The sequence below is a fragment of the Engraulis encrasicolus genome, chromosome 3 (assembly GCF_034702125.1).
Source record: "Engraulis encrasicolus isolate BLACKSEA-1 chromosome 3, IST_EnEncr_1.0, whole genome shotgun sequence".
NCBI lineage: Eukaryota > Metazoa > Chordata > Actinopteri > Clupeiformes > Engraulidae > Engraulis > Engraulis encrasicolus.
In genome coordinates this window covers 57,522,670-57,535,169 of record NC_085859.1, presented here as the reverse complement: position 1 = coordinate 57,535,169, position 12,500 = coordinate 57,522,670, and the positions used below count along the sequence as shown (strand labels likewise).

Below are 12,500 nucleotides of genomic sequence, written 5' to 3'. Positions count from 1 at the left end.
AGAGAGAGAGGGAAAATGGATGTGAAAAGAAGAAAAGGCATATGAACAGGCGATGAAGAGAGATGGGAAGAAGCAGAAAGAGAGAAGAACTGAAAGACAAAGAGCGAGAGAGGGAAAGACAGGAGAAGTAGAGAGAATGACGGAGCTGCACAGATGACCTCAAATCCTAGAAATCCCAGCATCGAGGCACAGCAGGCAAAGTCATCCAGGCTCCAAAATTACTAATCACCAGAGAATGCCTGCGAGTTGTGAGGGCCCTGCGAACCATTTGGCCAGAAACAAAGAAGAAACAAGAAAGAAAAAAACAGCCAAGCTTGATAGAGCATAGATTTTTTTTCTTTTTTGTTGCTGTGCTGTTCAGTTCCAGTTAAGTCAAAAACCCTCAGCAGAGATCTCACTTACCTCCTCCAAGGTCAGACATCTTGTCTCTTCCAGAGAATAAGTCTTATGTACCTTCCCCGGTGAGTGTTGTTGCACTTTTTTTCTTCATATGCGACTCACATTCAACAAAGATTTGCCTGTTTTTGCTACAAGCTGTACATGGGCTGAGGAAACACAGCCACACCTACATAAACAGCCATGGGTTTTCTTGAGGGGGCCGGCTCCCTTGGTGTTCATGCGGTCCCTGACAAATACATAGCTGTATGTGTGCACCAGAGTCGCACAGCAAGCCAGGCCTGTGCAGTAGGTCTGACACCTACACAGAGCCTGGACTTTGGCAGCAATTACACACTATCCACAGACAGTCTGTGTAGGCTTGTTTACACTAAACCAATAGCAAAACATTTGTCTCTCCCACAAAGTCGACAAACATTTTTTGTGGCTAAAGCTTTGTTTGGTGTTCTGCACAGGAAGCATCTTGGAATCATCAGCTGTACACGTTGATTTCTAACTGGTGCTTTTCGTAAAAACATTGCACACAACTTTGCAAATGATTATAGATTTATTTAACTGTTCCGCTAACCATCACGAAGATTAAATTGGCAAAATTTACGTTGTTACAGGTTCAGTCTGTTAAGCTAACAGTGGTACATGATTTGTGGCAAAGGCAATAGTTACTGTGTTCAAATCTCTTTCTCATATGAAACATAATATTTACCTTTTAATTACAGTATTATTTGCATGTACATGTGCCTATGTCTCCAAGTAGTTTTGGTATTTTGTTAACGCTTTAATGCTTTGATTCACAATTGCATACATAGTCGCTTGAATAATTGGTGATGGTTTACTATTAAAATGCAGCTGTCAAGCACCCAAGCACCAAGCGTGATAGAATGAAATGTTTTGGGGTAGCTAGTAACTTAAGTTCACATTCTTAGGATAGTGGTTATCGCATGCTAATCTTGTTTGTATATGAAGATGAGATATGCTTTATTAGATGGTGTATTTTTTACCATGCAACGTCTTCACTGTTTTGTTGCATGTTTTGTTTGTTAAATGGTATGATGCTCCCATTAAAATATAATGCTCCTATCAGAAAAATGAGTGGTTGAGTTCCGCCACCTTCCCCTGCTTCTAACTTGTGTCCCAATAAACACAAGATACACAAGATGTGTATTTTCATGTACTCATGAATTCAAGAATTCATAAGTAATAAAAGTTTTTTTGCTCAAAAATGCCCCAAAAAGGTCAAAAGAAAATGTAGAAAAAGTAGACAAGGTCTCCACCATGTAATTCAGATCTCCCCAGCAACACCTGTTTATACGTTCGCAAAATCCTAACCTACTCCTAACCCTTTCATGCAGATGAGATCACTATTTGCTGTAACTGCTTAAGTACATCATAACATTTCTATGAAATGAAATTGTCGAGAGTCTATAATTGATTAAGAGATGGTCAATACCACTTTGATGACAATGAGGTTGTTACAACCACTCAAGCCTACATGAAAAGGCTTAAGCTTAGGTTATGCAGATGCATTTCATTGTTATTATTTTCAAATTGGCGGGTGTTCTAAGTAACCCCTGACCCAATGCTGCCATGCTGCTGATAGCGGGCTGCCATGCTGCCGTCAAACTCCCATGTGTGAGAAGCATTCACATCACATCTCCAAATTCTAACTGCATTAGAATTTGCTGAAACCGCATTCGAGCTTGAGCATTCTTTTTATTGGACAGTCTCCCCATGGATGGGGCCAGAGACAAGAGGAAGTGCACATTCTCGTCTGGTATTTTGTTATACACATCGATAACAGATTGTTGGAATGCGGCCAGGGGTGCAGTAGATGTGAGCCTGGGTTTCCCATGTCCTCTTTTGTGGACTTTTGCTTCTTTGCGATCTAAAGCTTCTTTGGGAGGTGAAGGAGCATACCCCATTGGCAGCAGCATGGCCTGCAGAAAACATAACAATACATTATCTCCAATTAATCTAATCATGTGTAGTGAGTTGAATGGTAATCAGTTGAGTTTATGTCCAGAGTTCTCGTTCCCTTGTTCTATAGATCCAACCTTATTTCATGTACTGCTACTAACTGAATGAAATGATACAGCAATGCTATCTCAAGATATATTTCTGATGGTATGCCATTGCCCAAAAAAGAGCCAAAACCTCAAATCCAGACTCCAGGTTAGGCCTTGATGTTTGTTTACACATGTTCGTTTACAGAAATCGTCTAAAAGGATATGTGCAGTGCTACGTAGCATTTTCACATTATGAGAAATGCTTACTTACCGGTTCATTTTAATTTATTTCTTGTGGAAAGTTCTGTATACACATATTTTGTGAAAAACCTGTGAAAGACTTATCTGCACAAAACCACATTGTGCTGCTTCACATCTGCCTAGCAAGGTCATTAGAGGGTAAGGGTTGGTAGAGAATAAATTGTCATTGTGATAGGGAAAACCCTTGTCAACCCAGTCATATATGACCTCATGTGGAAAGACTACTACCTGAGCCAAAATGCACACTTCAAAGCCTGGGGGTGTAGCTTTACGTTGCAATGCCAAATATTTATCTGTTGTCTGTCGATATCATATACTGATAAACATACAGACTAATTAATTTTGGCATGAGACATCTGATTTTGTTGGTCAAGTTAAGATTCAAGTACAAAAGCCATGTTGAGTCCTGTTGAATACAGAACTAACTAGGTGAGTCAGTGTTTGGGAGAGAATAAGGCCTGAAATGTGTTTGCTAAATTGCACTTACACTCCCTCTAAAGATGATTCCAAGGAAATTCTGGAAGGGTAAAAACCTCATGTTTATTTGACAGTTATTTTCCATTTCAGGAATTAACTAAAACTGCTTTGAAAATGATATTGTGGGAACATTTTTGGATTCAGGCCCTGGGGCCCTTTCCAAGTGAAAGCCACAAAAAAGTATTTTTGTTGTGCTGACATCATTAATAGCTATCAGCTCTGACCTTAAAATACGCTTTTTTTTTTTTAGAAGACAGAGACGCTCTATTTACATAAAAGGAGTGTTATATGTCAATTACATACAGAGGTGCATCTTGCCACCAGGCAAGGCAGGCAGCCGCGTGGGGCCCCCAAGCCCCTAGATAGTGAATAACAGCCCATACTGTACTACGGTAGTGGTGATTTTGGTTAAATTGTTCACTCTTTTGCATTTTCGCTTTGGGCCCTTCCTGACCCTAGAGTCACCTCTGACTACATAGCATAGTAGTTCAGTGAACTACAGTTGATGAACTAGTTCATATTTTGGGTGGACGTGAACTGAAGGCACACTATTTACTGCCTGATGAACGAGTTCATTCTGGTACCTGCAAACAAACTACACGCGTCCTCATTTGATTAGGTGCCACATTTCCTTAGTGTTCCAGGTGAAAAAAACAGCCAAGCCCAGCCAAATACAAGCTCTAATAATATAAGATGAAAGTTAACGCATATAGTTTGGCTGCTCTGATAGAAAATAATTGCTGCCTGAGCTATGAACTAAGAATTATGAACTAGAATCTTTTTGGAACTATGAACAAACTATCAACTATAAATAATAATGAATTATGAACAAACTAGTTCCATTTGAAATATGTGAACAGAACTTTGAACTAGATCCTGTAGAAAATGAACTTTCCCAAAACTGCATATATAGGGTCAGGTTGTGTGGAATATACAGTATGTTCTTCTTGGAAAGAAATCCAAGTGTGTGTGTGTGTGTGTGTGTGTGTGTGTGTGTGTGTGTGTGTGTGTGTGTGTGTGTGTGTGTGTGTGTGTGTGTGTGTGTGTGTGTGTGTGTGTGTGTGTGTGTGTGTGTGTGTGTGTGTGTGTGTGTGTGTGTGTGTGTGTGTTACAGCTGAAGACGTACTGAGGTGACGATATCTTTAAGGGCTTTGAATCCTCCATGCACCGCAAAGACGTGGGCCTTAGAGTCTGCAACGTCCGCCAGCTACAGGAGTGAGAGAGAGAGAGAGAGCAAGAGAGAGAGAGAGAGAGAGCAAGAGAGAGAAAGAGATAACAAATCAACCCCAAAAGCAGACCCTCCCTGCAACATGGACATGTCCCAAATCGGCCAGCCCTTCTGTGGAACTACGCCAAGCTCAAAAGCTGCTGACCGCTTTCTCCTCCTCCTCCTCTTCCTCCTCTTCCACCTCTTCCACCTCCTCTTTCCCCACTCCTCCTTCTCTTCATCTCCCCCCTCCTCTCTATCTCTCTGGGCGGTTGCCACAAGTGGAGCAAGCCTCAGACCAACTCAGCACTAACAGCTCGTCCCCGGGGAGTCTCGTTTCAACACACTGCGTATCCTCTGGAGATTTGTTTGGGCAAACAGCTTGCCCTCGTAAACTTGTTCCCTTGTAGGATGAGATAGCGGTGGAATTAACTCCCCAAATAGACTCGGAGTCTAGTGCTACCAAGGCCAAGTTCAAAAGAGAAGGTTTTTTTCATTCGTTTTAACCAACTGAACCAATTAAATGAACTGTTTCATTGAACCAAAAAAATAACAAAGTACACACATATTTTCCAGCAATGTACATCCTAATTTTCTATTAGGCTATAATATAAAAGTGTGCTGATGTTGTTTTGTTCATGTGTTGTGTGGTTTGTTTACCTGGTTTTCATCAAAGTCCTTGATGCCAACACAGTATACCCGTGCACCCTGGAACTTTGCCTCCTGAGCCTATAACACCAACAGAACAAAATGCCCTTTAGAAGGAAGACATAGATGACATCAAGATATCCCGTACTCAGTCCATGCAGTCATGTCCTATGGGAAGATGTAAAGCTCGCAAACCTGCCAAACCTCTGACCATTCGAGGCATTCAAAATTGAATTAGTCCATGCACCTATTAGACATTGTTAATTATGAAGAATAACTGAAAAGGAAGGACAACACGCTGTTCAAAGCGCTGTTCAAAGCCTAGCAGTGCTTTCCTTCCTTTTGAACGTATATTGCAGCCAGATGACTTAGCAACCAGTTACTTGAAGTGTTATATGAAATGTATTCATTAGTAGCTTCTTTGTGCAGATGGGTCCATCGGTGGACGCGTCCACACTTTGCTGGAAAGATTCAACAAGAGTCTTACGTACTTCATTAAGACTTTGTCATTACAATTATGAGGACAATAAGGTTACAACAAAGGCTAAGGGCAAAGGGTTTAAAGATATCCAGCCTCTCCTCCCGGCACTGTCCTCAGTTGTTTGTACCTTCTCAATAGTGAGGTCCAGGATGTAGGGGCTCAGCTTGCCGTCCGTCAGGGCCACGATGATGCTGGCTGACTTCTTCTTCTGAGCTTTCATCTGCTCCACAGCCTAATGGGTGCACAACACATCAGCACACGGAGACACACAATATATATTACACATTTTTCCTTTCACAAAAAACATGTGTGAACACTTATCATTGTCACTATTCTTTTTTTACCATTAGCACAAAATGATTGTGCATCTCTTGGCATACCTATGTACGCCATGTGTTATAAGAATACTGACTGATTGTGATGGTCTGCTGGTTAGCAATTAGGATTTGTAAAAAAAAAAATCTGGCTGGACATGTAACTCCTGCTTCTGCAACCTGATCAAGGCACTTAACCCCAACCTGATCTCGGGGGACATTACTATGGATATGAGAATCTCACATAACAAAATACTATTATTATCATGGTTTATACATATGTATATGCTGATTTTCAGCATTTTATGCAATACAACAGCACTTGTGATGCTGCCTTTTCTGATATTGTGCTACTGTATGTTTGTCTTTACCGTGTGCTGTATGTCTATATAATATATAATATAATATGAGCTTAAATTCAATTAACTAAGAGTGCTGCCTGAAAAGGCACTTTCATTTTCTTCTAACTGTTTTTGCCATTAGCAGAGTGAATCTTTGTTTAGCATAGCTGCTACAGCAAACTGCCATAGTGACTGTTGGGCCGACAGAGGAGGGGTCACATACGCCCTGTGCACGACAAAACAGGCAGTGACCTGGATCAGCCTCAAGACATCATCTCTGTCTGAGGATAAACAGATGGATATCTCCAGTTCAGCCAGTTCAGCTACTGAACTTCAGAGGAAAAGAAGCTCATATAATATGTCTGCTGCTTTGGCATGCTTCCCTGACTGAGATACAGTCATTCAACTTGACTTGTCAAGACCTTTCCATTAATTGTTAGGACATTTTGGTGTATATATCAGACATCAGTCATCCTTTTCATGACATATATGTCCAACCTTTTGCCTCAAGTTTTAAACCTTTTGAAAAGTTTCTTTCCAGATGTGACATGAGAGGATGTGATTTCCATGGCCCCCTGGTAACCTGAGAGTGTAAGTCAAAACCAAGTTTAAGTTCAAGCTTAAGGGAAAATATTAAATCTCATTTAAATTAATTTAAAGGAATTACCATATCACCAAGAAAATGCTGTTTTGTAGTATTTTTGGGCTTTTCATCCGTTTATTTTGACAGGACGATGAAGACGTGACAGGACAGTAGTGTGGGGGAGACAGATGGGTATATGGTATGTGCTACATGGTGCAAACCCCAATAATGACATTCAGACAGAAATGTCTTCCTTTCTAAATTCTAAAATCAGAAACAAACTCACCATTTTGAATCCTTCGTGCATGTAGGTGTCCCCTGCAGGAACCACTTTACTCAGTCTGTGCAGCCCATCTTCAATTTCACGACTACATGAAACCAGATAAGGCAAAAGACGTATCTGAATCACATTGAAATGATCTGCACTTCCATTCCACAATAGCAAACTGACACGCACATGCACGCTTGAGCACAGGCACATGCAAAAGACACACAGACAGACACAGACGCAGACAGACAGACAGACAGACAGACAGACAGACAGACACACACACACACACACACACACACACACACACACACACACACACACACACACACACACACACACACACACACACACACACACACACACACACACACACACACACACACACACACACACAATAAATTGTGTAGAGCTCATTTAACTCTTAGATAGTTGTATTTAACACTCATAGGTGGTCATACTCTGTAAGTGTTCACAGTAGATATTGCCACACACACACACACACACACACACACACACACACACACACACACACACACACACACACACACACACACACACACACACACACACACACACACACACCTGTCTCCAGTAAGGGGAAGCATGACTTCAGCCTGAGATGAGAAAACGATGAAGGACACTCGCAAGCTCGGACTGCAAACACAAAAGAGAAATAGATTAATAATTTAAAAACCAAAACCAAAAGCAATTTGATTGAACTGTTGACAGACACTGTATTTGATTGAACACTGAGATTCGACTGAAAAATATGTTTCGATGTTTGGTATGTTGGACAAAAAGTAGACATTACATTATGCGTAACCTAATCCATAAATTGTGTGCAAAATGTATGGAAGGCAATATAAGTGCTGCTAGTTAAGAAAGAAGGGGAAATGTGTATGAAAATATTCTCGGACTTTAAATCATAGAGCATGGATATGTTGTCTTTCTAACTTCATATAAATTACACCTTGGATCTCACAGTTGACAGCTTACCCTGGATCTCTCTGACTGCAAATCACAGATCAATCTCTCATACTGCACACCATGCACACCAGTCTTAGCTCACACAAACCCTTACATTTAATGGTATATGAAAAAGCCCAGATTTTTTTCAAACCATAGCATGATAAAACATACATGTTTTTGATATGTTACTCACAAAAACATAAACATCGGGATTTAAGATTATGTGGTTCCAGGTCGAAAGCTTCCCTCCCCAAAGGCGTCATCGGTATCTGATACAGACACCAGCACCAGATTTCATTCACAGAAGATGAAAGCTCTGAAAATGTTTGCTGCGAGATCTTGTCTCATAATGACAGCTGTGTCGCTTCTTTCAAAAAGGCCGTCTGAACATTCCTCAGACACGATAGCCAGCAATCTGTCATGACAACGATAAAATTACCGTTTGGCCAAGCTAACAGGCTCACCAAAGTGTGAAATATTCAAACCGCATGAACTGCTAAAAGTTGACTCCTCTTTCCCTAAATATAGCATCTGTGAATCTAGCGTACACACGGTACAGGCAGGAAGTGACTATCTGATGCCCAGGAAGCAGGTTGTCCGATGACTCATCTCATCTCAACTTATCTTCACCCCGGACAAAGCCGTTCTGTCCCGTGTTGATTCTTCACACCTGTCATCAGAGCCTTAGTGAACAGGCCTCAAAAAGGAAACAGGAAGTCCATGATGGAGCTTTCATTGTGAGGGACTCTCTACTTCCTAACATTTGTTGCTTGCCATTAATGTAGTGGCTTGTTATTAATTGTTTACAGTACAGTACAAGTAGGGTCTACCATTCCTGCATCCAAAAATATATGCTGTGACTGAAGGAATGGAGGTAGTGACGTAAGAGAGGTTGATGTTGTTTACAGGACAGTACTAGCAGTGTCTCTCGTTCCTCGGCACAAAAAGACGTACTGTAACAGAGGTCTAAGCTGCTATCTTCTGTCAGGGACAGACGGGATGGCGATAAGGACTGGAGAAACATACAGTATACAGGGGACTCACACATGCACACAAGTCATAGCACCTGCTGCCCACCAATGAAAAAAAGTATTTGATACAAAAAAAAACCGTGACAATCTGCTGTAAAACTGACTGTACTCAGCCTTGGCAGCACATCCATTTTCTTTGAAGCAAAAGACAAGAAAAAAATTTGAGAAAATAAGTCCACAGACCACGGAGAAAAAATGGCCACAAAATGGTCTCACAGATTGCTCAACTCTGCAGCCATGTGTCTTTGACACACGCACACCATAAACTCATCACACTGTTTTGGTCGGAAGTGGGTGACTCAAAGTCCCATGTTACTCAAGATTGGAAGAAGTGTGTACACTTCAGAGGAGAAGCATCAGGACTGCCTGGGGGTGCGGGTGGTGAGGGGGGAGGGGTGTAGTTGATACAGTTTGTGTCATGAGGAAGTGGTCAGTGGGAGTATTTTAGTGGAAGATGAGAGAAGCAGTAAGATCCTAGAAGTTGGAAGTGTGTGTGTGTGTGTGTGTGTGTGTGTGTGTGTGTGTGTGTGTGTGTGTGTGTGTGTGTGTGTGTGTGTGTGTGTGTGTGTGTGTGTGTGTGTGTGTGTGAGTGTGTGTGAGAGAGAGAGAGAGAGAGAGAGAGAGAGAGAGAGAGAGAGAGAGAGAGAGAGAGAGAGAGAGAGAGAGAGAGAGAGTGTGCGAGTCTATGCGTTCATGACATGCATGTGCAGATGCATGCTTGCGTGCGAGCGTGTATGATGACCTGATAGCCTGTGGCTTTACTCAATTACTGTGAAACATGTATCATGTCATCACAGGCCACAAAATTGACATAGCTGTTCCTGCACACACATCAGAGGAACTTTGAGTTTAACGGCACGTAAGCCACACATTGCCAATTACAACATCTCCTTTTTAGGTACTTGTTTGTCATTTTAGGTGATAAGCACACACAGCTCCTTCTCATCCAGTATACAGTAGTAACCAACTCACAGTGATGTATCATGAATGCTACTTCTAACCTGTAAGTGACTGAATGAAAGTACCCACCTCTGTTACTCTAAATACTTCTTGAGGCTTCAATGTCAAAGTCCTTTTTGTGGCCACTCAAAAGGTCAACAATCTGCCACAATTACAATAATGTAGTATAGCAACTACGCAAGAACAATTGTTTAAGATGTGTATAAATGTGTGATGTATTTCTTACTGATCTGTGTACTGTATTGTGGGCCTTGAGCCTGTCATAAAGTTTATATAATTCTTGTTCATCGTTCTTTTACTACAAGAGATTTTTCCTGTTCTCATTACAATGTCAGGAGGTATGGTGTCACCTCCCCTGGTGGAGGATGCTTAGTTAGCCCACAGAAAATCTGCCTGTTCTCCTGACGCGGCCCTTTCAATTAAGACGCTCATCTCCTGACTAGCCGTGGGCTGGGGGTCCCGGTCTCCACACTTCACAATGGCTTAATTAATTTCCTTACAGCTGGGTCCCCAACACGGGCGGCACACAACACACAAAAGGAAGAGGAGAGCAGGGAGGGTGAGAGAGAGGAAGAGGGAGGGAGAGAGAGAGAGAGAGAGAGAGAGAGAGAGAGAGAGATAGAGAGAGAGAGAGAGAGAGAGAGAGAGAGAGAGAGAGAGAGAGAGAGAGAGAGAGAGAGAGAGAGAGAGAGAGATGGCAGAGGGAGATGGAGACATGGAAGAGGAGCCAACAGCTTCCACATGGCCAAGCTGAAGAGCAGCCATCAACTGGGGGTGGTGTGTGTGTGTGTGTGTGTGTGTGTGTGTGTGTGTGTGTGTGTGTGTGTGTGTGTGTGTGTGTGTGTGTGTGTGTGTGTGTGTGTGTGTGTGTGTCTGTGTGTGTGTGTGTGTCTGTGTGTGTGCACATACTGTATGCACGTGCACGCATTTCTATGTGTGTGAGAGATAGAAAGAAAGAGCGGTGGAGATGTGTGACAGCGATAGAGATAAGTGAGAGAGAGAGAGAGAGAGAGAGAGAGAGAGAGAGAGAGAGAGAGAGAGAGAGAGAGAGAGAGAGAGAGAGAGAGAGAGAGAGAGAGAACTGATAAGTGCGAGCTAAGTGCTGGATGAGCCTCCAGTGCAAATGGCCATTTCTAACAGCCCAGAAGACTGCGCCTCTCTGCGCCTCCCACTCCCACCTGCTCCCTTAGCTATTTTCTCCGCCAGACCGGCTGCTTGTGCCGGGGTCGTTGCCGTCTGTCCCGCCACATACATTGAGTCAACGTTACATAAGTGTTAATTCATCGCCGCACATACACATACACACACACACACACACACACACACACACACACACACACACACACACACACACACACACACACACACACACACACACACACACAAAAACACACACACACACACAGACACACACGCACGCACGCACGCATGCCACTCACACACACACACACACACACACACACACACACACACACACACACACACACACACACACACACACACACACACACACACACACACACACATCCATCCATCCACACAGATTTTTTTTCTCTCTTTCTCTCTCTCTCTCCTTCTCCCTCCTTATGTTTTACACTTACTTCCTCCTCAGGCGTCCATATTTTTTTTCAAGGTTGGTTTGGACAAGCAGCATGCCAGTGAGCAAGTGTCAGTGTTGTGAACGGTGCCTAACTTTGAGTTGGATGTGGCTGGCAGGCTGTCACAAGAACTTGTATTCCTTCATGTGCATGACATAGTCGTGTAATGCACACCATTCTGATAGTGGAACACTTACCTATTCGTCAAAAAAACGTAACTACCATAGTACTACACTACTACGACATTACAATGAGCCTTTAGAAATATATCACAATTTGGTTAATGCCATTCTGTTAACAACAAACTTACAATAGTTGCACAAAAGACAAGAAGATCACAATTTAGTTTTTTACTGAGTAACCTGTTTCGTAGTTAAAAAAAAAAAATCAAAGGTGCGCAGTGACCCTCTTTTCTTTTGTAGGCTACAAATTATTAACTTGCATTTCACCAGAACCTTATCTAGACACAGTTAGCTGTGCAAGGGGATTTCTTAATTCATGATTAAGAGTTGTTGCGTTTGCTGAAGTACCTGGTTTGCCTACCTCAGCAAAAGAGACCAATCGTTCCAAACCCTTTTGATGTGGTGGTTGAGCTCAAACACAGAGCACTTACCTCACAAATCTCTCGGTCAGGTTCTTCACGAAGAGGTAAATCTCTTGCCAATCATTCCCAACGCTCCCCGACCTGCAAAACAAAAAGAGGGATACTGTCAGTAAGTCTGTTGGAACAGAAGGAGACACAAAGCTCCCATTCTCACAGACTGGCCATGTTGTGTGCTGTCAGTCTGTTTGTGTGTTGGTGTCAGTTTCAATGCAGTAATTTCATTATCATCTATTATCAAGTGACAGTAAAGCACTTTTCATCTTCAGTAGAAGCAAATGCATCTGTCATATGTCTTATTCTAATTACAGATTTGGAGCTATCCACTTCTGCATACTTGCATAGTAGGATCATAGGCC

At 42.3% G+C, this 12,500-nt stretch overlaps 1 protein-coding gene across 1 annotated transcript in view; it reads right to left on the bottom strand.

Annotated features, from left to right (window-relative positions):
* Nucleotides 1–12,500, bottom strand: part of antxr2a (ANTXR cell adhesion molecule 2a) — a 98,603-nt gene that overhangs the window by 84,060 nt on the left and 2,043 nt on the right. Inside the window, exons 2-7 of the mRNA XM_063195769.1 lie at nucleotides 12,154–12,225; nucleotides 7,565–7,636; nucleotides 6,998–7,079; nucleotides 5,601–5,705; nucleotides 5,005–5,073; nucleotides 4,264–4,344 (exon numbers count right to left, since the gene is read on the bottom strand). Of these exons, the coding sequence (XP_063051839.1) occupies nucleotides 4,264–4,344; nucleotides 5,005–5,073; nucleotides 5,601–5,705; nucleotides 6,998–7,079; nucleotides 7,565–7,636; nucleotides 12,154–12,225 (481 nt within the window). The remainder of the gene's footprint in view (nucleotides 1–4,263; nucleotides 4,345–5,004; nucleotides 5,074–5,600; nucleotides 5,706–6,997; nucleotides 7,080–7,564; nucleotides 7,637–12,153; nucleotides 12,226–12,500) is intronic.